At 40.3% G+C, this 21,274-nt stretch overlaps 3 protein-coding genes across 8 annotated transcripts in view; 2 read left to right on the forward strand and 1 right to left on the reverse strand.

The window, feature by feature from the left end:
- Positions 1-5,256, forward strand: part of LOC147164873 (coiled-coil domain-containing protein 148-like) — a 44,031-nt gene extending 38,775 nt beyond the window's left edge. For 3 of the 5 annotated variants that reach the window (XM_086090888.1, XM_086090886.1, XM_086090885.1), the window contains exons 11-15: positions 963-1,103; positions 2,640-2,758; positions 3,176-3,293; positions 3,612-3,746; positions 4,437-5,256. In XM_086090888.1, the coding sequence (XP_085947014.1) occupies positions 963-1,103; positions 2,640-2,758; positions 3,176-3,293; positions 3,612-3,746; positions 4,437-4,580 (657 nt within the window). In that variant the 3' untranslated portion in view covers positions 4,581-5,256. Of the gene's footprint in view, positions 1-962; positions 1,104-2,639; positions 2,759-3,175; positions 3,359-3,611; positions 3,747-4,436 lie in introns of all 5 variants that reach the window. The other 2 variants (XM_086090887.1, XR_015096654.1) reach the window with 2 other exon arrangements.
- A 2,171-nt stretch (positions 5,257-7,427) lies between these two features.
- On the reverse strand, positions 7,428-12,949 carry upp2 (uridine phosphorylase 2). The gene is made up of 7 exons (XM_086091690.1): positions 12,781-12,949; positions 11,485-11,599; positions 11,249-11,407; positions 9,504-9,618; positions 9,219-9,428; positions 8,999-9,145; positions 7,428-8,024 (listed from the first exon to the last, which is right to left on the reverse strand). The coding sequence occupies exons 1-7, from the start codon at positions 12,831-12,833 to the stop codon at positions 7,882-7,884; spliced, it is 942 nt and encodes a 313-aa protein (XP_085947816.1). The 5' UTR covers positions 12,834-12,949; the 3' UTR covers positions 7,428-7,881.
- A 3,287-nt stretch (positions 12,950-16,236) lies between these two features.
- Positions 16,237-21,274, forward strand: part of LOC147164875 (activin receptor type-1-like) — a 29,433-nt gene continuing 24,395 nt past the window's right edge. Inside the window, exon 1 of one of the 2 annotated variants that reach the window (XM_086090961.1) lies at positions 16,237-16,707. The gene's annotated coding sequence lies outside the window, so the exon portion shown is untranslated. Of the gene's footprint in view, positions 16,708-20,726; positions 20,864-21,274 lie in introns of those variants that run through there. The other variant, XM_086090962.1, reaches the window with a different exon arrangement.

The following is a 21,274-nucleotide window of genomic DNA, read 5'->3' on the forward strand; positions in this document are numbered from 1 at the left end:
CTATCTAAAATACTTTTTTGTTTTATTTTACTATTTAGTTTTTCATAAATTATACCCAAGTCTCGAGTCGACTTCATTTACATAGCACTTTTAACTTCCCAAGTATTTTTGGGCTGGGCTTAAAATGGGTCTTTGACGTCGACAGTCGTCAATGGCACTGAATAAGTTAATAATGTTTGTAATGATTTTGTTATCATTACCTAATTTCCACTCCGAAAGTTCCATGAACCACGTAAGTGTTTTTTAGATGTCTTCATGATTTTCCAGAGTATTACATGCTTGAGTAGTGGTTTGCTGGAGGTATGTCTTGAGTTCCCTGCCGCTTTCGCCCAGACAGTCAACACGTGCAAACGCCTTGATGATACTGCCTGGTGCTAATCCGCGCGGGAACGTTTTAATTTGCAGTCCATTCCTGTGGGCACCTTCTGCGCTCTCCCCTTGATAGGCCCGGGAATCTTGTCTGCGAGCTCGGAATGCCGCACTTGAATAGCCGGCACGCCACAGAGAGCCTGCTGCATAACGAGCCTGTCACTCACAGGGAAAATGTTGCAGCGTGCGTGTGTGCGTGTGGTGGGTGAGTGTGCTGCCAAAAGTTATGTCAGTGTCTTGATTGGTGAGAGAGAGGCTTGTCCTTGAAAACATGCAAATTTAAGGAGGCATCAAATGAAGGTTTTTTTTTTTGCAGCCCAAAATTGTATTCACTCCATTTGGATGTCGATTTGATTTCGATTCATTGTTTAGCCCTAATATACAGTGTGTTTTCTCTCACAAGGCTTATTGTTGTCGTAAACATTTCAATATTTGAGCACTTGATGTCAAGCAGTTATTTATGCAAGTAAGAACTTTTCAAACATTTGATTCTGAAGTTGAATAACATTTGGTGAGTAATTAAGGACGTTAAGTGCTCCAACTTCACCCTGAAGTGGTTGTTTTTGTTCAATACAAGCTCTGTGTGTTTACAGCTGCAGCAGTGGCGGGCCCATCAGGAGGAGGTGGCCGAGCTGCAGGCGGCCATCGCAGCCAGACAGCAGGAGGAAGCCGAGGCCATTTTGAAGAGGGAGCAAGAGAAAGAGGCCGCCGTGCGGGCGCATCAGAAGGAACAGGTGAACCAGTCGTGCACAACCTCAGAATTGAAGACATTTCAGAAACGCATATTGAGGATATAAAAAGTCTACACACCCCTGTTGAAATGCCAGGTAATCATAGCTATTTCCGGCCATTATTGTGACTTACAACCTTTAAAGCTCAATTGGATATAGAAGGGAAGTCTAACTAAACAAGCAAAAAAAAAAAAGATTGCACAAGTTTGCACACCCCATTGTGTCTGTGCTCAGAATAAAGCATTCACATTGAAAACTCATTCAAATGAGTCAACACACACCTGCTACCATTTATACTGCTTTTGATTAACGCCAAATAAAGTTCAGCTGTTCTAGTAATTACTGGTAGTGTTTTTAACCACACACACGCTAAAAATAGTTGGGTCAAAATTAACCCAAATTGGTTGACCCGACTTTTTGAGTTTTTTAATTAACCCAAAAAGTTGGGTCAAATGAATAATTCACTAACCAACCCAAGGTTAAATGAATAACCCACATAACAAACCAAAAATTTAGCAGATTTCTGGGTTATTAATTTAATTTGTCGTAACATTTGGGGCTAAATACCTCAAAAAGTTGGGTCGGTGCATTTTTAACCCAATTAATTTGGGTTATTCAACTAACACAAAAAGTTGGGTCTAATGAATAACCCACAAAACAACCCAAAAGATTGATTTGTGGGCTATTCATTTGACCCAATTTTATGGGTTACCTCAAAAAGTTGGGTTGGTTCTTTTTTCTTTTTTTTTACCCAATTCAACTTTATGGGCTAAATACCCCAGAAAGTTGGGTCGGCTGATTATTGACCCAATTCATTTGGGTTATTCAACTAACCCAAGAAGTTGGGTCAAATAAATAACCCACAAAACAACCCCATAATTGGGTGGTGTGTGGGTTGTTCATTTGACCCAACTTCATGGGCTACCTCAAAAAGTTGGGTCGGTTTATTTTTTTTAACCAATTCAACTTTATGGGCTAAATACCCCAGAAAGTTGGGTCAAATGAATAACCCACACAACACCCAATTTTCGGGTTGTTTTGTGGACTATTAAATTAATTTGACACAACTTTTATGGTTAAATAACTAAAAAAGTTGGGTTGGTCCATTCTTGACCCAATTTGGGTTATTTTTGACCCAACTGTTTTTAAAATGCAAAAACGTTTGCATTTGAACAGGGGTGTGTAGAGGTATTTTCCCAGCAATACGTTATTGTGCTTTGAGACAAACTTCCCCTGAACAGGAACATAATCATGTGTTAGTATGACCGTTTAATTAAGTCTTTGCCCTGGGCTGAGTCACTATGATTAATGAAAGCATTTACTCTGCATTTGATTCCTCATAATTTACCGCAATAGTCGGCCAGACATTGAAATATCATCTCATTTTCTCTCTTTACATTTATCTGATTCCGGCTTGGTCGCAATCAATAGGACGCAAGACCGCTAAGAGCCGTGCGCAAGTCCGATTAGGGGGCCGACGTCACCGCCGGTCCTCGGGCTCTTTGTTCTCGTACGTCAGCGGGAATGTTCTTCCCTCAGCTCCGGAAATTTCATTTGGAGCAGCAGAGGAGGAGGGAGGAGTTGGAGCAAAGGGATCAGGAGAGGCTGGCCAAACTGAGGAGCGCCATGGAGGAACAGGCCAGGCAAGATCGAGATAGGTGAGCAATGCATTGTGGGATTTAGAGTTTTTACATTACTTGTATTCTCGTCCGTTAATTTCCATATCTTATGTGTTGCTCAGTCACTCTAATGTTGAATTTCCATAAGCCGATAAGAGCTTTGTATGAATACATACAGCCAAACATAATTTGCTTTGTATTTCGATCACCCTCCAAACTCATAATCCACTTCAGATGCGACAGTGAATGAAAGGAGAACTCATGAGGCCTGTGGGGTATAAAAACAGATGATAAGAGAGCAGTAACAGTGACAGACTCATAAAAAGCGCCAAAGCTTGGAGGTGTGCTGTATCAGGAGCGACATGTAATGTGTGTGTGTGAAATTGCGGCACAGTGGCAGATGGAAGGGAGGGCATTTGCCGGTCTTAACGTCTTCACCCTCCGCTCTCTCCCCAGGGTCCACTTCCGGGCAGAAATGTTGCAGCGGCGCCAGGAGGCGAGGGAGGCGTGCGAGCTGGAGCGTCAGCGGGAGGAAGCGGAGCGGCACAACCGTTTGGAAGCGCTCCGAAACCAGGTGGATCATTATGTGCTGTTAACCCTCTCAAAGCCATTGATTCGATCTGTCACAGGAATTGACCCGTAAGTCTTTAGTCTGTTCTGTGCTGGGGCAACACTGCCACCATTTGGTCACAAGTGGGATTGCATTTTTTGTCACATAGAATAGTCAATGCAAATTATAAAGAGCAGCAAAGAAGGCCTAAATGAACTAAAATAAAAATTTAAAAAATAAAAATTAATTATGGCATTGTCTGACAATGTTTCTGTTAGATTGTGGAAGTGCAGCAAATGTGCTCATTTATGCCACATTAAATGTCAATTCTGTTGACGTCAGGTTGCAGTGGTGGCCGAGTCCGACGCAGACAGGATGATGGGAGGCACTCAGTCTTGGCGACATCGATACTTGACTCTGAGAGAAGTTGATATCCAGAGGCCTCTCTTTGGAATCCACACATACACGGACGCTCAGGTGAAATTTCTTCATTTTGCAATTAGAACAAAGTGAGGGACAGTGAGCCTTGAGAGATCAGATACTGTTACTAATATCAAAGGGGTGATGTTCATTTTATATACAATTTAAAAAAAATCTGCAACTTTTTATGTTTTAATCCACTCAAATCTGGCAATTTAACAGAGGTGTGTAGACTTTTTATATCAGCCTTGTTTGTCTTTAGTGCCTGAAATGACAGTTTTCTTTATTTTTCACAAGCTGCTATAACTCACCTGAAACCCTCTGGCACTCCCTAGTGGATAGTTTGAAAAGCATGTTTGGTTGAGTTTTTTTTTCTTTTCTTTGTCACTTGTGTCAAATATTTTCAGGCACCACCTGTTTCTATTTTTTATTTATTTTTTGGTTATTTATGTTTTGCTCCATCTTTCCTCTGCAAATGATCGCTGACCCGCACAGTGGCATTTTTTTATACAAGCTGTTTGGCGGCTTAAACAATGTTTTCCCTGGTTTTCGCGGACTGCTCTGACCAGCCTTGAGCTCTCAAGGCCGTCGGCGCAGTCTGTGGTTGTTCATATGCAAGAGTTACTAATGATTGTCTAACTTGGAGAAACTTCTACCTTAAATCATCAGGCATGAAATGACTTGCAAAATATGGGATGTCCGGCCGAGTGTGAACGTTGAATTGTTGCCTCGTCTTCTGTTGTGCAGATTGTCGCCGATCCCAGATTGCGGGTCGAGCAGGCCCTGAGGAATGCTGGCCTGCACCACACACAATACGCTCAAGAGGTCCTGGCAAATATTAAGCCCCCCAAACCGCCTCGACGAGACACCAAATCTGAACTCCAGTTTTAAGAAAGCAAGTGAGGACGACATTACATGTTATCCCAAAAATGATCATTCCCTGCCCAAATGGTTTCAAATGGGGATGATGCAAGATAGTGACTAAAGTTGTGGAAGAAACGTTAACGAATTATTAATATCCCTCTTTCGAAGTAACACAATCTTTGAATTCAAGCCGTTTAATGCCACCCTTGAATAGACCTTACCAGGGAGGCTGAGGAGTGTGATCCTTATATCCTTAGATCCTTAAAAAGGGGGACCACCACCCCGGTCTGCCAATCCAGAGGCACTGTTCCAGATGTCCACGCGATGTTGTAGAGGCGTGTCAACCACGACAGCCCCACAACATCCAGAGCTTTTAGGAACTCCAGGCGGCTCTCATCCACCCCCGGGACTTTGCCACCGAGGAGCTTTCCAACCACCTCAGTGACTTCGACCCCAGAGATAGGGAGAGCCCACCTCGGAGTCCCCCAGACCCTGCTTCGTCAAAGGAAGGTGTGCCGGCAGAATTGAGGAGGTCTTCGAAGTATTCTATCCACCGAGTCACGACGTCCCGAGTCGAGGTCAGCAGCACCCCATCTTCTCTATACGCAGTGTTGTTAATGGTGCACTGCTTTCCTCTTCTGAGACGCCGGATGGTGTAAAGAAATGTTATAATAAAATAAATGAAGCTTTTTAAACATTTAAATGTTTCTTAGATAGTAATTCCGTTTTTTTTTTGTTATGTTTTTTACTTATCTTTCTCAATTCTGTATTTACGTTCCATCTTAACAGATTTCCTTAATATTACAATTATTAACTTTTCAACCTGTAATGACACGCAAACGCACACACTAAAACCAATAAGTTTAAAATAACACAAATTGACACACACAAAAAAAACACTTCGGCCACCTCTAGCCATCGCGACAGTGTTTATTGCATAATATTGTATTGTTTCCTTATGCAGAGCAAAGACAGAATTGCTCCGTTAAAAATAGCTCAGGCGCTACCTTGTGGTTCAGGAGTGTAAACACTAAACACAGCAAGTTATTTTTTCTCTCCTTTTTTTTTTTTGTTTAAACGATGTTCAAGGGATATTGAAAGTATTGATGCCGTAATCGCGAGAAATGCATTATAAAACATCAGGTTTACAGTAGACCTTACAAAAAAAAATATATGATTCAAATGGGAGTTAATGGGACAAAACGTGTAAATCAAACGTGATCCATAGTGTTGAGTGTATTGTATGATTGCTTGTAACTGTCAATGTTAATTTTTCGCGGGACGTGTTGTCGCCGCTAGATGACGTCACAGAAAGTTATCGAACGTTCTCTCCCTCTCTGCACTTGACTCGTGGTGAGCGGACGTTTTGTGTTGTGTGCTGAGTAAAATAAAAGTACGCCTGTCGGCGAGAGAAAAAAGCTGCCACTCGTCTCTGTGAATCGTTCTTCTGCTGCAAGGAGGAAAAAAGGTGTAAGCTTCCATCACTACATAACGCTGGTTTTAATTAATAGCAAAATAAGTTAGCTCCCACCCTCGTGTTTCAAATGTCGTGGCCTATCGACTATCCAGTAATATATACATGTCATTGAGGCACACACAAACAAGGGCAAGACAATATAAAATAAATCGATTTGTGGAACATTTTATATTGATTATGAACCGTTGTCAAATTTTGGGCACAGCCCTATCACGTAGCATCAGCGAATGTAAATAAAACATGGCGCGCACCTCAACAAATGAAATTAGACAATGTTAAAAATAAAAGGATTTAAAATATCTAAAAATAAATAAATGAATTGGTAACTTTGAGTGCCGTAACAATGTCACTGTAACACTCCAAACAGTTCGACAAAACAGTTCGCTCTCTCACGAGGCTCGAGGGTAACACTATCACCCTCTACTGGTATCTAACGGTATATCACATGAGTCACTACACAACAGGATGAGAAAAAAAACGTTTTACTGTGGGTACAGATTAGTAAACTGTTACTTATATCTGAGCTCCAAATATTGTCAAGCAGCACCTGTTTCATTTTTTTGTTAATTATGTTTTGCGTCGTCTTTCCAAATGATCGCTGACCCGCACAGTGGCATTTATTATGCAAGCTGTTTGGCGGCTTAAACAATGTTTGCCCTGATTTTTGCAGACTGTTCTAACCAGCCTTGAGCTCAAGGCCATCGGCGCAGTCTGTGGTTGTTCTTATGCAACAATGACTAATGATTTTCTAACTTGGAGAAACATCTCTCTAAAATGCCAACCAGCGAGAGATGAGTGATTGATTAATCATCGAGCATGAAATGACTTGCAAACTATGGGATGTCAGGCTGAGTGTGAAAGTTAAATTGTTGCCTTCTCTTGTTGTACAGATTGGTGCCGATCCCAGATTGTGGGTTGAGCAGGCCCCGAGGGATGCTGGCTAGCACCACACACAATATGCCCGAGAGGTCTTAGCCAATATTAAGCCCCCCAAACCGCCACAACGAGACACCAAATCTGAACTCCAGTTTTAAACAAGGAAGTGAGAACGACATTACAATTTATCCCCACAAGATAATTCCCTGGCCAAATGTTTTCGAATGGGGGATGATGCAAGATAGTGACAAAAGTGGTGGAAGAAATGTTAATGAATTATTAATATCCCTCTTTCGAAGTAACAAAATCTTTGAATTTAAGCCGTTTAATGCCACTCCGACTTGAAGTTTTTTGTCAAACTACACAAAAAGAGAATTACACAATGAGCTAACAATGCTAATAATAATAAGATAATAATAATGTTAGCTTAATGCTAATGATAGGCCATTATTGGGCTATTTTTCATCATTCAATACTTAATAAAAAAAAAAAAAGGATGTCCGATAATACACAGACAGCAATTTGTGCTCATGAAAACTTTATTCACATCACATCGACAGCAAGCACCAACATGATGACCGTGTTGCAACACCTGTCACAGTGAGGCACACAACGATATATTCCTACAAGCATGTGGAAATGTTTGACCAAAAATGAGATCCGCAGCCTGGTCACTAGCACAATATGCAAATCTGTCCTCAAATAATGACAGCACAAGTGAACTAGAAACAAAGAAATGCTTTTTTTTTTTTTTTTTACCACCAGGGAAACAAACACATTATTTGTATAATCCTTATGAACAACAGCACCAAACTGTGACACATCCAGTGACACAATACAAACTTAAATGTATTTTACACCATATTTAATTTAATCAAAGCAAAGTGTCAAAATAGCACATATGAACATTAGGTACATTATATACACATATCAGCCGTGTCTATATACATTATTAATTAAAAAGGCAAGGACTTTTCAGACGATCTGTCCCAGGCGTTTTTTGATGAAGTGGGCCACCAGGGCTTGAGGTCTCTGCTGGTACTCCACCAGAACATCGTGAGGGGACGTAATCTGGTCGCCCTCGAAGCGGTTCAGCAGTGTGACGCAGATGACGGCCGCTAGTAGAATCCCAAAAAGAAATCATGAGTATGTCACCACATGAAAATTCACTTTAACTTAAAGTGTGAAGCATTTTGTGTACACTCCAAAAACTGTTGGCTCAAAAAACAAAATGAATTGGCTTTTGTTTTGTACCAAACACTTCAAACAGATTAGGTCGTTTTGTGGGTTATTCATTTAGCCTTTCTTGTCGGGTTAAATGAATAATCCAAAAAGTTGGGTCAAATTGACCCAAGTGGTGGTTGGTCCTTTTTGACCCATGATAGTTTTTTTGTGTGTGTTTTTTTTACCCAACTGTTTTTAGATTGAAGTTTATAACCCTCCCCCAAAATATGTTGTTTTGTGGGTTATTCAATTGACCCAACTTTTTGGATTAAATAAATGACTAACCCAAAAAGTTGGGCCAAATTGACCCATGTGGGGTCGATCCCTTTTTAATGTTTTTAGAGTGTAGTCTATAACTCCCCCACCCAAAAAATGGTACTTTTGTGGGTTATTAACTTGACCCAGCTTTTTAAGTTAAAATAATAGTATTATTTTGTTTATAACAACCCATAAAGTTGGGAAATACTCAACCTTGATTCAAAACTCGAGTCATTTTGTTTATAACAACCCATAAAATTCGGTCTGATCCTCTACTTTTGACCCAACTTTCCGGGTTGATTTATACCAAGAGAAAAAAAGAAGTTAATTTTGTGTTAAACAACCCATAAAGTTGAGTCAGCCTCTACTTGGGTCAATTTGACCCAACCTTCTGGGTTGATTTGTCCCACACAAAAAAAAGTATAATTTTGTATATAACAACCCATAATGTTGGGAAATCCTCTACTTTGGGTCAAAAATGGGGCCATTTTGTATAAAACAACCCAGAAAATTGGGTCAAATTGACCCTTAGCATAAAGTGGATCGGTCCATTTTTTCATCCATAATTGGGTTACTTTTGACCCGACTGTTTTTAAGAGCGTACGCTCACCTTTGAGGTCACACACGCGGCACATGGCTGCAAACACAGTGGACTCCATTTCGATGTTCCTCACGCCGGCTTCGTACGCTTTCCTCAGGTACTCCAGTTTCTCTTCATGGGAGAAGGAGCACAGTGCCCCGTCGAGTCGTCCTTGGCCTGAGAAGCAGAGGATTCTCACCGCTTTGTCACGGAGGACATTTAAACAGCAGGCCGCGCGGCGTCTACGCACCTTCGTAGAAGTCGTGGGTGCACATGGTGTTTCCGATGACGGCGGGCATGTTTTGCAGTTCTCTGGAGCACTGCAGAAGCTCGCTGGCCACTCCTTCGTCCAGCTCCGTGCTGCGGGTGATCACTTTACCCAGAACCACCTGCTCGAACCGGGGCCGGAAGGAGTAGTCGACCGCCTTCTCCGTCACCACCACCGTGCCCGGAGCCAGACCTGGACAAAATAACATGGTACTTTTCTTCAAAGTGACTTTTTAGAATGTTGCAGCAGAGGAAAAAAAGTCATTACCGATTCCGCCGGATGTTCCCAGACGAAACAGGATCACGTCCTTGCAGTGGGCGTGGTGGATCAGTTTGATGAGCTCATGCAGCATGATGGAGATGGACGGCACACCCATGCCGTGCTAGAAGATCCAACACTTTCGTTAGATCGCTCATGCGTGTCATGCACACCGAGCACCCAGGTAAATGCGGTTTCGGCATTCGCAGATTTGTTGTTGTATTTTTTTTGCAAGGGAAACTGTTAGAAAAAGATATGCTTATGCACTTATATTAAAATATATTGCATGTAATCATAACCTCATACAATTACAAAACAGACATTTCTTAGAATAGCAATTAAGGCTGGGTTTAAAAAAAAATCTAATAGTCAATATTGAATTGATTTTCTTTCTTGAGCCTGATATCCATTCATAAAATCATGAATACATTATTTTAATATCTCCTTTTTCCCATCAATTCATAAGAAAATATAATTTTAAAGGTACTTTTTTTTTGTAACTTACCGTTTTTTGTTTTTTTTTTACATTTATTGGTCACATGAATTTAAAAGTATTTTCTTAAACGAATTAAATACCTGACTTTTTGCACTTTTAAGACCATTCAGAATCTTTATTTACAATTATTGAATTATTTAACCATTTATAGCTAATCGAATCGGGAAAAATCGAATGGAACTGAACCCTTGTGAAGTAAAATCGAATTGATTGAGGAAATTAGAATTGATACCCAGCCCTAATAGCAATCAGGTTGTATTTGAGCAGTCTCGCCATAGCCATGTCTAATATAGAAAAATTGCCATCTTGTGTCATATTTAGGTAATTGTGACCTTTTTTTTAGGGTATTCATCCATTAATTGTGGATTTTTGTTATTTGAAGAAGGCCTCACTGGCAGTCGCTGCCAATAGCGAAGGTTCATTGTAGTTGTGTTTTTAAAAGTTAGCTAGATGATGGATCGATCCATCCATCCAGTTTCGAGGCTCAAAAACATGGCGGACCGCCAGGCCTATATTGCACTCGGGGAAACCCTGGTCTATTTTATTAAGAACCAGATTTCTGATATGGATCTGTAGCTGAAAAAGTTACATTATTAATCTGCATGGTGTATTTTTTCAGCAGAAATCAGAAGAGATGGTTAACAACTTGGCTTCCCAAATTTAGACCCAAAAAGTTATTTTAACTCATTCGCTGCCATTGACGGCTATAGATGTCAAAAATTCATTTGAACTATTTCTATTAAACATTTTTTTTCCACTTTTGTTAAGAGTATGAAAACCAAGAAATTTTTTTATTGTTTCATTTAGAACAGATATAAAATGTAATGATGAAAAAATGTAATCGCCTGACGCCCTTAATTTTAATAATAATAATATAATAATCTCTTTTTTTTATCACATCAGACAGTTACTTTTTTTTAATTGTAATTAACTGCATGACTTCAATAGTTAACTCACGATTTATCACAAATTTTATATCTGTTCTAAATGTACAATATTTTTTTTCTCGGTTTTCATACTCTTTCTACCCAAAAGTGGAAAAAATGTTAAACTACTAGAAATAGTTGAATTTTTTTTTTTTACGTCTATAGCCGTCAATGGAATTTAATGAGTTAATGAGTTGCAAATCTGTGGCCTAGCGACGTTAATTGATATACTTCATACGTTTTCTATAATGGCTCACACCCAGGACTGCTCACGAACCCATCGCAGCGCAATGATTGATCCTCACACTTAAAATAAGTGCTGGTGTACTTACGCTTATAGATAACACCGGTCCCACTTTATACATGCAGTAGCGGTCGGTTCCCTCGCAAATATCCTGGACTTCCGCAGGGTTACCGGGCAGTTTCAGTTCCTGGTGGATGAACTGGGCAAAGGCCTTCATTCGATTGGCGCTGCCGCCAACGCACACAAACTGCGAGAAAAGATATTACATCAGAATTGTCTGCAAACATCGGGGGGGGTCGTTTTTTTTTTGGGAGAATGCAGTACCTTAATGTCACCAAACATCTCTGGCAGGTTGTGAGACTTGGTACTCAAACTGAAGTGGTAGAGAATATCCTCCTCCAGGGTTTGCAAGTAGGGATTTTTCACATGGACCTGTTGTCTAAAACAAAGAAATACTACATATTAGATTGTTAGAATTAATTGACTTAGCATCAGCTTTTTTTTGGGGGGGGGGGGGGTATTACATAATTTTCTGCCATGGCGAGTGAACAAACTTTGTGCCAAGCTCCACCTACAAGCAATTGCAAAATCTTGAGAATTTCTCATCTCGTTTCATGTCGCCCATTTGGCTACATGTGGTTCAAGTTCAAATTTGGTAGCGAATGGCCACTGCAAACTGGAATAGCAGCCAGCCAGTGTGTATTCGAGCAGGACTTCTTTGAGAGACATTTGTATGGTTTTACTCAAATGTTATGCTATAAGGGAAACAATAAACAGGGGCTGAATTTTGAAATATAAAATCCAATTGCCATGTCAACTAGTGATCCTAAAATGGCTGATTTGAACAAAAACTTGTAGTGTTATTTCAAGTATGGCTTCTTGAGACATTTTTGCGGGTCTACTCATAAATTACCAAATTTCATACTACTAAGGGAAACTATAAACGGGCTGAATTTTTCAAATACAAAGTCCAATAGACATGTCAACTAAATTATTTAAAATGGCCGCTTCAATCCAAAATAGCAGACTTGAAGCATTTTCCAAAGCAAGGGTTCTTGAGACTTTTTTTGTGGGTCGGCGCGTGATGGATATACCTACCAAATTTCATGTTGCTAAGGGAAACTAAGAACTAAGAAAAATCCTATAGACAAATCTACTAAAATGGTCGCTTCAAACCAAAATGGCAGACTTCCACTGTTTTCCCAAACATTGCTTCTTGAGACTTTTTTTTGTGGATCTAACTTATGATGATCATACCTATCACCTTTTCAAATGAAGCCAATTTATCGCTATTAAAATAACCATTAAAAAAAAGCAGACATCTAGTGTATTTTCCAGTGTGTCCTTTTAGATTTTTTTGTGGGTCTCCTCATTATAAGCATATCTACCAAATTCCATGTCACTAAAGGAAAACTATGTACTTTGGTGCTGAATTTTCAAAGACAAATTTTGAACTTGAATTTTTGCCTGAATGCCAATTTTGGAGTAATCACACCTGGAACTCTCTCAAGATTAATCATGTCAAAGAAACAAAACTAATTGAATGACTTTTAACGAAAAAATTTCAAGCCTCAAAATAGTCGTAATGATTTATAGCATGCAAGCTGAAAAAATACTTACTTGATATATTCACTGTGGTCGTTCCCCATGGAGTTCAGTAGAATGGGTGCCATCAGTACAAGAAGATTAAATCAAACTGATCAAAATATCACTGCTGTTTTTGTCCCAGAGACGAGAGCTGATATAGTCGTGACCCGTCACCTCACCTCTGATTGGCCGGGAAAGAGAGGAGTAGCGTTCACACATGAAAGAAAACAAAAATATCAGCCGAACTTGGCGGCGGCGGGGGGGGGTTGGGGGTCAATCGACTGGGAAACGATTGGTCTCGTGTGTGCGTGTCCTCTGAAAAAGGGGAATAACAAACGTGTTATGACATTCACTTTTTACTGGGAACATCGAGATAACCTTTGACCCGGGCTTGTCACACAGTGACAGGCTCCATTATGTCAACCTGCACGACATGCAAACAGACCAAATTGGTGTGACTCGGAGAACATTTCGCTCACTTAACAGATGGAAGCTTTGCAATACATCCCTTGTTTGCATCATGTTCTTGTTTTTGTTTTTTTTAGGGATGTGCAATATGACCTTAAAAAGCCGTCAAGTACATTCAGATTTGTTCCATAATATATCATACGTGTTTAACGATAAGTTACAGAAAACCTGCAAAGACTTAGCGCTATGTCGGACTCACTTGTGGAGAAATAACGTTAAAACCGTTTTGCACCTCTTCGGTGTTCCACATTTGTTGGCATTGGGCTTGAGTTTTTTTTCTTCTCTCCCTTGCTTATAGAAAAAGCAAATGACAGCGACATTATTCAAAATGATCATTATTATCCTTAATTAATTAATTAATTTACAAATATATATATATTTTTTATTTATTTCATTATTTATTTTGTTATTAATTAATTATCTTTATTCAAAACCAATTTTGTCTTAGGGGTTTGCTTTATTTCTTATGATCCCAAACTAATTTTGAGAAAAGCTAATTCCATTGTCCAAGAAACGTTTGAGTCCAAATGGCATCACTTTTTGGGGTGTTCCACTTTGATAGATGTCTCAAAATAATTGGAATTTTTTTTATTTACCAAAATAGTGTTGTGACGGGCCGGAGAATTTTTTTTTACCACCCGATTTGAGAGAAACATTCCATGCCACTATGTCTAATCATTACGCTTTGCCTTTTGTAGATTAACCAGATATTTTTTCTTTTCTTTTTTACTGAATGTGACTGATTAGCAAAGCAGCAGAGTCAATAAGTTCTTAAAACATTTGCTTCTTTTGTGACAGACGCAGTTGTCATGACACTTCTAAAAGTGAGCATTGCTGGTGTTTTCATTTCATTCTCAATTGCTTATATAGAGATCAATGTTTCGATTTTTTAGCAACATACAATGCTGTTCAGCTCCGATTAAACCTGGGAAGTCATTTTTCAGTTTGATAGCAATCCATCCAGTCCCCGAGTAAGCAAAGCAACCCCCGTTGTCCATACTTCACAATTAGGATACGATTTGAATGATGGTTCCTCCAAAGACACCAAATTTTGTTTAGCATGTGCCAGAGATGATATTATTGTGACCTTTTCCAGCTTTGAGCAATCCAACAATTTGTTAATTAATTGTTGGTTTTGGGAGAGCTCTTTTGTGTGAGTTATGGTTCACATCAATAAACTGGTGTGTGCTAAAAATCATATTTTTGGAGCAAATTATACAGAAATCCAGGTAAGTTCAGGTTCACGAAGGAAAGTTTTTTGCCGGTTGATGTTGATTTCACCCCTCAAATATTTGTGTACATTTTTACATGTTGATTTTTCCAGTGCAGCACCATGGATGTGCGTGCACTTTGGCCGGCGTCTGTACAGCCTTGTGTCACGATTGCTTTGCTTTGGGGTTTATTGAGGGTTTCTGACAGGTCAGTGACATTTCCCGAAAGGTACACGGCAAAGACCAGCTGTGAGCCAAAGTACACAATAACTTGAGGTCTCTCGTCTGTGCGCGTCCACATTTCGAGCTCTAATCTGCTTTTGAAAGGCCACTGGGTTACACGATAGAAAATAACAACATGGACCATGACGTTTTGTTGTTGTTTTTCCAGTTTTTTCTGATTAAAGTACAACAATAATACAAAGCAACGCAATGGGGAACAACACAAAATTACAGTGCGAAATGTGTTTTCTTTTATTTATTTTTTTAAACAACCTGACAGTAGTAGAGCCTTCTTTAAGCGGTTAAATACAACAGTGCCCTCTGGTGAGTACACACAAAATTACAGTCCTTTTGAATTTGCATTCTGGCTTTTGAAATTCTATTTACATTTTGTCCCACCATCACACATCCACTTAAACTGGAGGCCAACAAACGACATCCAGAAGAAACTTGGTGTTAAATGGCTGCCCTGAATTTAATCCACCCTACTGTTTTCTACAGTGCTTTTCCCCTCATGCATCCGGCCAATCACAGGACACATTTAAGCAACCGTCACGTTCGCATCTTTTGAGAAAGATCGAGTCTTAAATTAACGTAACTTAACATGCAAGTTATTGGAATGTAGGAGGAAGCTGGATCACCAGGACAAAAGTCACGCAAGTACACAAGAGAACATGCAAACTCCACACAGGAAGGCCGATGCTGACAAAAAAAGAAAGTTTGGCTACCATTGGAATAGGTGGACTTAAATTTGATTCGTTTTAATTTAATGATTTTAAAGTTTATTTTTTTATTTTCTTGAGTTTTTAATTCAATTTAAGTTTTATTTGAGTTGAATTTGTTATATGTGTTTTAGTGTATTGTTTATTTTAGTCCAGTCTATTTTAATTAATTTGTTGTATTTCAGTTCATTGTCATATTTTTGTTCTGTTGTTAAGTTTTATTTTTGTTTGTTACTTTATTTTAGTTACTTTGATTTTATTTTATTTTATTTTGCTTGATTTTAGATTAGTTTACAGCTAGCTGAGTGGAAGTTTAGTTTTTTATTCTGTTTTGTGTTAAGTCTATTGTATTTTAGTTCACTTATTTAAGTTAAATTAAGTTGTTGTTGTTTTTTTAACGAGTAACGACTTAATTTTGTGTAGTTATTTAAATTTTATTTTTTTTATAATCAGTGTACTTGAACTCTCTCTAGTGGTATGTGTAAGAATCACTGCTTATGTACAATTTTGTTTCAGCTGTTACTTTATCTGCAATCGATTTCAATGTTAGTTTTCCTCCGCTCTGTATTTAAGTGTTCAGAGTGCATAATTATGTTACGGTATACACAATGTTTACAATATCTATATATTTTTTAGGAGCAAAAACTCATAGAGCAATTGGTTATACTTATTGTAGTTAGTGAATAATTCTAGAGTTCGTTTTATTTAGAAAGTACACGTGCTTTCGTGTTTTTGTTGTTGTTTTTTTTAGATTAAAATTACAATTACTTTAGTTTCGTCAGTGGATCATTACAATTATGGTAATGAGCCATGGTTTTATTTTGAAAATGTTCGCGCAGTAAAGGATTTATTTTATCTTGAAAGTGTTTACCGGAAGCTCTCTGAGCCGTGTCGTTGTGCATTGTGGGTAACCGAGTCTTTAGCAAACTTCCGGCTTGAGTCAATCCTGCTTACTTACAGAGTCCCGCTCCTCCTTCCTCCTCCCTCCTCGCCGCCTTCGTTCTGAGTGTGACTTGAGAAGTGCAGACGGCTGCTACGTAAGAGGCGAACCGCGTTTTAAAGGAGAAAACAAATGTCCGTAGTTTGTCTTTTCCGCAGCGGCGAGACAAGGTGAAAAGTGAATTTGACGAAGCCGGAGCCAGCCAGCCAGCCAGCCAGCTAGCAGGACGTGGTTGTGACTATTGTGGGAGGGGGAAATGTTGGCGCCGCGTAGCCGCCGCAGCGTCTCGGACTTGGGCGAACAGACTGGCTATTGTCGCTGAACTGCTCCGGGAGATGGACGCCTCGGTTCACTCGACAACCGCTTTTTGAAGCACTTTGAGACAAACTCCAACGAGGTGAGTTTCCTGATGGCGTAGTTTGTCAATATTTTTTTCTATGTATGTATATATATATATATATATATATGTGGGTGGGAAGTTTTGGAAAGGGAGCTTCAAGAATTTCGCCTTTCTTCCCTTCTACAAAAGCCTGCAAAAATATGAAGCTTGTTGTCACGTACACACAAAACACGACTCGGCATGTTTTTATTTTTAATGATTTATTATTCAGATATTTTTGGATAAACGCCTAAGGCCAAATAACTTGCAAAAACATACCAGGGTTCTAATTCCATAATGCCTATTTTTTTTTTTTTTAAGTTGGCAACAAGTTGCGACTCGCGAGTGCATTGTCATGCAAACCCTTCTCTTTGGGAGGGTCGTTTCTGCGTGATCGTGTGCATGTGTTGTCGTCATCCCACGCTGGGCACTTTTTACATCACAATCGCACAGTCCTGCAGCGATGGAGGTGGATGGGTTACCAGTACATTTGGCAGCTCCAATGAACGAAATAGGAATTGATATGATGGATTTTTTGCAGTACAGATCATAATCGATGCGTTTTCAAAAGGGATTCTCAAAACAGGATATATCCACTTTGCAAGGAACTAGATTTTTAATATTGGTCTAAAATTGGAACTTTGGAACAGGGACGAGAACTTCAATTCACAAATGCCACAACATTTTTTTGAATGATTTTGATCATTTATTTATGTACATTCTGTGTTGCGATTATGGTCATGCATGCAGTTTCTATTGCACTTGTCCTCCATTAGGGTCACTGTTAAGCAAGGCAGGATACACCAAGGACTGGGTACCAGTAAACAATCATAATTCATAACGAAGGTTTCCCCAAAATTATTACTTATTTTCAAACTAAAAAGTGGTAATATTAAGTCTTTATTGATGAAGGAGCCGTGTTTTGTAACATAGGTTGTCCAAAATTGACACCTCTACAAATGATCACTAATCAATTACTAATCTTTGAAACATTGTCTAACTTAAAACTGTCCAAATCATCTGAATTAGACGCTCATCAGTAAATATTGTCAGATTTCTTTAGTCCTCCCTAAAAGCAGGCTGCCTATTTTCTGACATTTTACAGACCAAACCAGAACCTGCATTAGAATCGATTTGTCAGTTTGAAATAATATCATGTTTTTATTTAATAAAGGATTGGAAACTCATTGAACAGCTAATTGACAGATAAATGGCTTATTAAAACAATTGAATCCTACATTTTCTTCACTGCTTTTCCTGTTCTGGGCAGGGAAGTGCTGGAGCCTTTCCCAGCTAACTTTGCATGACGGCACCCTGGATTGGTCAACAGGCAATGAACAGGACACATAAAGAAACTGACACCCAATCATCATCACAGTCTTTAACTATTACTGAGTGGGAAGGAACCAGATTTGTAACGTAAATCGTTAGCCGACAAAGTTCGGGGAATCCTGGATTGGCGCGTAGACCCGCCGAAAATGACTTCATTAAGGAGGCGTTGATTGCAGCTGTAACCGCTCCTAGATAATTGTGCTGATTAAACGACGTGCGAACATCTCACACCCCAAGTGCTCCAATTGACTGCTAGCATCATTGCGTCGCCCCCACTTCCCCCCCCCCCCCCCCTCGGCGCAACGCCTCTCTTTCCCCCCACGGCCGCCAGACAAACACATTAATCAAGTATGTCTGGGGATTACTTGATTGTGTTCGGACTTGATTACACATCTGATGCAGTGGTTTAAGCCTTTGCCAAACAATGTGGATGAGACACTCAAGCTCAACATCGGCAGGTGAAGCTAAACTTAAGAGGCAAAATGTCGTCTGTCATCGGTTTGGCTCGAACCTCGGGCGCGCTGTCCACTTGGCAAGTAGCTGTTGATATTTTTCTTCAAGCAATTTCTAGTACGAGACCAGTCGGCGTTTCAAGTCGCTGATTCGTCAGCGCGTCCCTGTGTGATTTGAGGATAGCGTTAGCTTAATCTTGACCAAATCTTTAAAATGTTAGCATGTTTGACGCCCCATACCAAACCGGATGTCTGTTTTAGTACCAAAACTGCCCTGTGAGAGGCAGCATTGTGCCGCAGGGCATCCAGACTGCCGAACAATACACAGAAGAGTAGAAATAGAAGAAGCTAGCTTAATTGTCTTTTCTGGTAACTCCATAGCGGTGGAAAACTCTTGACTGCAAGACACATGAGATGTAGAAACACTCATACGCGACCAGTTGCTTTTCTATTTGTGTCTGAGCTTCAGGTAGCTAATTTTTCATGTTACAATCATGGAATCCATTGTTCGGCCAAACTTAGTGTTAACAACGCATGTAAGGATGGTCATTTACGATCGGAACCTCCAACGTTTTCCAGATGGCTTTAAATGCTGCTATTCGCCTTTTACACTTGACAAGCTTGTAGTCTTATGCTACGTTCAGACCAACAGTCGGGGAGGCGTTTCGAGGCGTTTCCGGCGCGATGGCGTGCCAGGCGGCGCGTTTGGGACGTTCCCGGCGAGCACTTTGCTACTTCGCCCATTTTGCCGGCGTTGGTTGAATTGAACCTTTGGCGCCATCGCGACAGCCAATCGTTGTCGAGATACGTGTACCGGGGCCGGGCCATAAAGGAGATTGCTTGGAGGAAGAAGCGTGGTTGGCTTAATTGGTGTTTAATTGTCGAAGTGTGAAGCAAGCTAGCAATGCTACAATAAAGCTAGCGCCACCTACCGAAGCAGAAATCCCTCCTCTTCCTCCGTTGCGGCGCAAAATAAATCCCATTGAGAAGACTGCGAACAAACGCGTGCAAGACCAACGTAGCGTTGCAATATTTCCGGTTCGAATGAATGTAGCATTAGCTCTGGATGATGCAGCATTATATCTCACAAGTATCGCATTTTTATTAGAATTTTCAAGAAATGTGAAAATAAATCTGAATGGAAATGCTTGAAATTCGAAAAAGGGCCCAAATTTTGCAAAACCGTTTTACGCTTAGAGGGGGGGTGTATTGTGAAACTTATCGAAAAAAGGAAAATGCTAATTTTGGCTATGGAAACAGGTTTTGCAAATAACCGCGGGTAAGACCGGATACACGTTGCACGTTTCGACCGGATATTACGTCACACGTACGTTTGTAGTCACAAAGCAATGTCTGATGATAAAGTAAGTTATGTTTGGGGGGTGATGACGAAACAGAAATATTTTTGGAATAAATTAAAGAAGAGAATATTAATGCTATTTTAGATGGAAAACGGCAAAGAAACGCTACGGGTTGATCAAGAATTACAAAAGAAAACTCATACGACGTCATCGTCGCTTCCTGTTCTTCTTCTTTTAAATGATTGGTGGATCACATCTCTATGGTGTATACCGCCACCTACAGCGGCGGAGTCTCCTCTCAATATTCGCAAAAGAAGAACAGATGGAAACGGGCATAAGTCGCATGTTCATTTTGGATGGAAACCTTACTACAGTTTCCACTTTGCTGCAACAGTCCACTTTCCCTGTCCTCGGTCCAAATCTCCAAATCTGTCTTCTTACTAAGACAAAGAAAAAAATACTGAAGTATTTGTTCTGCTTCACCGTTGTTGTTTGTTAGCGTCTCATTTGGGCCGATGAGTTCAACGAGCTGTGGTTTTGCTGCTTGCCATGATTCTGCTTACAAGTGGGATCGTGGTTGCCCCAAGCAAGACGCGTAAGCGCTTTGACGTTCAAAGTGATCATCCGCCGGAGGTCCCAACACTCAAGGTGTCTTAAAAATATTTCTGTAAGATCATAAATAGTCATAATTCCAGTTGATATGCAAATATGCACCACGTCAAAGATAAACGCAGTCACAAAACCCGAGATGTTCGAGTAGCGTCTCGGCCTGGTGGCCTTCATCTCCCCCTCCCCCCTGCGGCTCCCTCAAAATATCGCCATTGTTCGCAATTAAACCAGCGTTTTGTTTAAAAAAATAAAAAAAAAACAGTTCTGCACCAGCATCATTCCGCCTCCTGATCCGCCCATGCAGAGCTGCCTGCGACTATTTTGGTTTGTCGATGATCTGCAGACAACAACTTCATAGTCTGCCGGTTGTTGTCTGGGCTCGGCGTGCTCGGCGGCTCGCATCATTGAGCGCCAGCTGATGCTAGTCCGATAGCAGGGGACGTCTGACAGGCTGGGCCGGGACACCGACGAGTCTGACAGGTACCCAAGACAATAGACGGACGGGTCGTTTTCATGGACATCACATTTTGAAAAGCTTCGTTTGGTGCACAGTCAAATTGTCGTAACCAGTGTTGATGACGTCGGCGGTGTTTTCTTTTTTTTTTGGTCCGTAATGTTTACAAAGTGTAAATACGAACGAGAAACTTAAGCGAGTCTTGTAAATTTACTCGTTTCTTCGGTCGCGTGTATCGTGGCTAAGCGTGATCATACCATGTTGGCGGTAGGCGGAGTCTGGGTTCAGACGGCAATTATTTTGTATGCACTGAGTAATTTAACTGTCACAAGTAGCCTGCAGTGTCGGGTAGGAACAGTATGATAGTGAGGGGAAGTGGCTGGTTCCAGAAACCAGAGTGGTGGGGGGTTGGCCTTCTGTGTGGGTGTGTGTGTGTG

This window comes from Leptonotus elevatus, chromosome 12, assembly GCF_054856555.1.
Source record: "Leptonotus elevatus isolate MCC_2025b chromosome 12, RoL_Lele_1.0, whole genome shotgun sequence".
Taxonomy (NCBI): Eukaryota; Metazoa; Chordata; class Actinopteri; order Syngnathiformes; family Syngnathidae; genus Leptonotus; species Leptonotus elevatus.

What these genes read in the sequence shown, in the direction of transcription:
- upp2 (XM_086091690.1), bottom strand. Translation starts at nt 12,833, where the DNA reads ATGGCACCCATTCTACTGAACTCCATGGGGAACGACCACAGTGAATAT. An exon ending in GACCACAGTGAATATATCAA is followed by an intron (nt 11,600 to 12,780) that starts GTAAGTATTTTT and finishes TCTTTGTTTTAG; the next exon opens with ACAACAGGTCCATGTGAAAA. An exon ending in CACCCACGACTTCTACGAAG is followed by an intron (nt 9,146 to 9,218) that starts GTGCGTAGACGC and finishes TCTGCTTCTCAG; the next exon opens with GCCAAGGACGACTCGACGGG.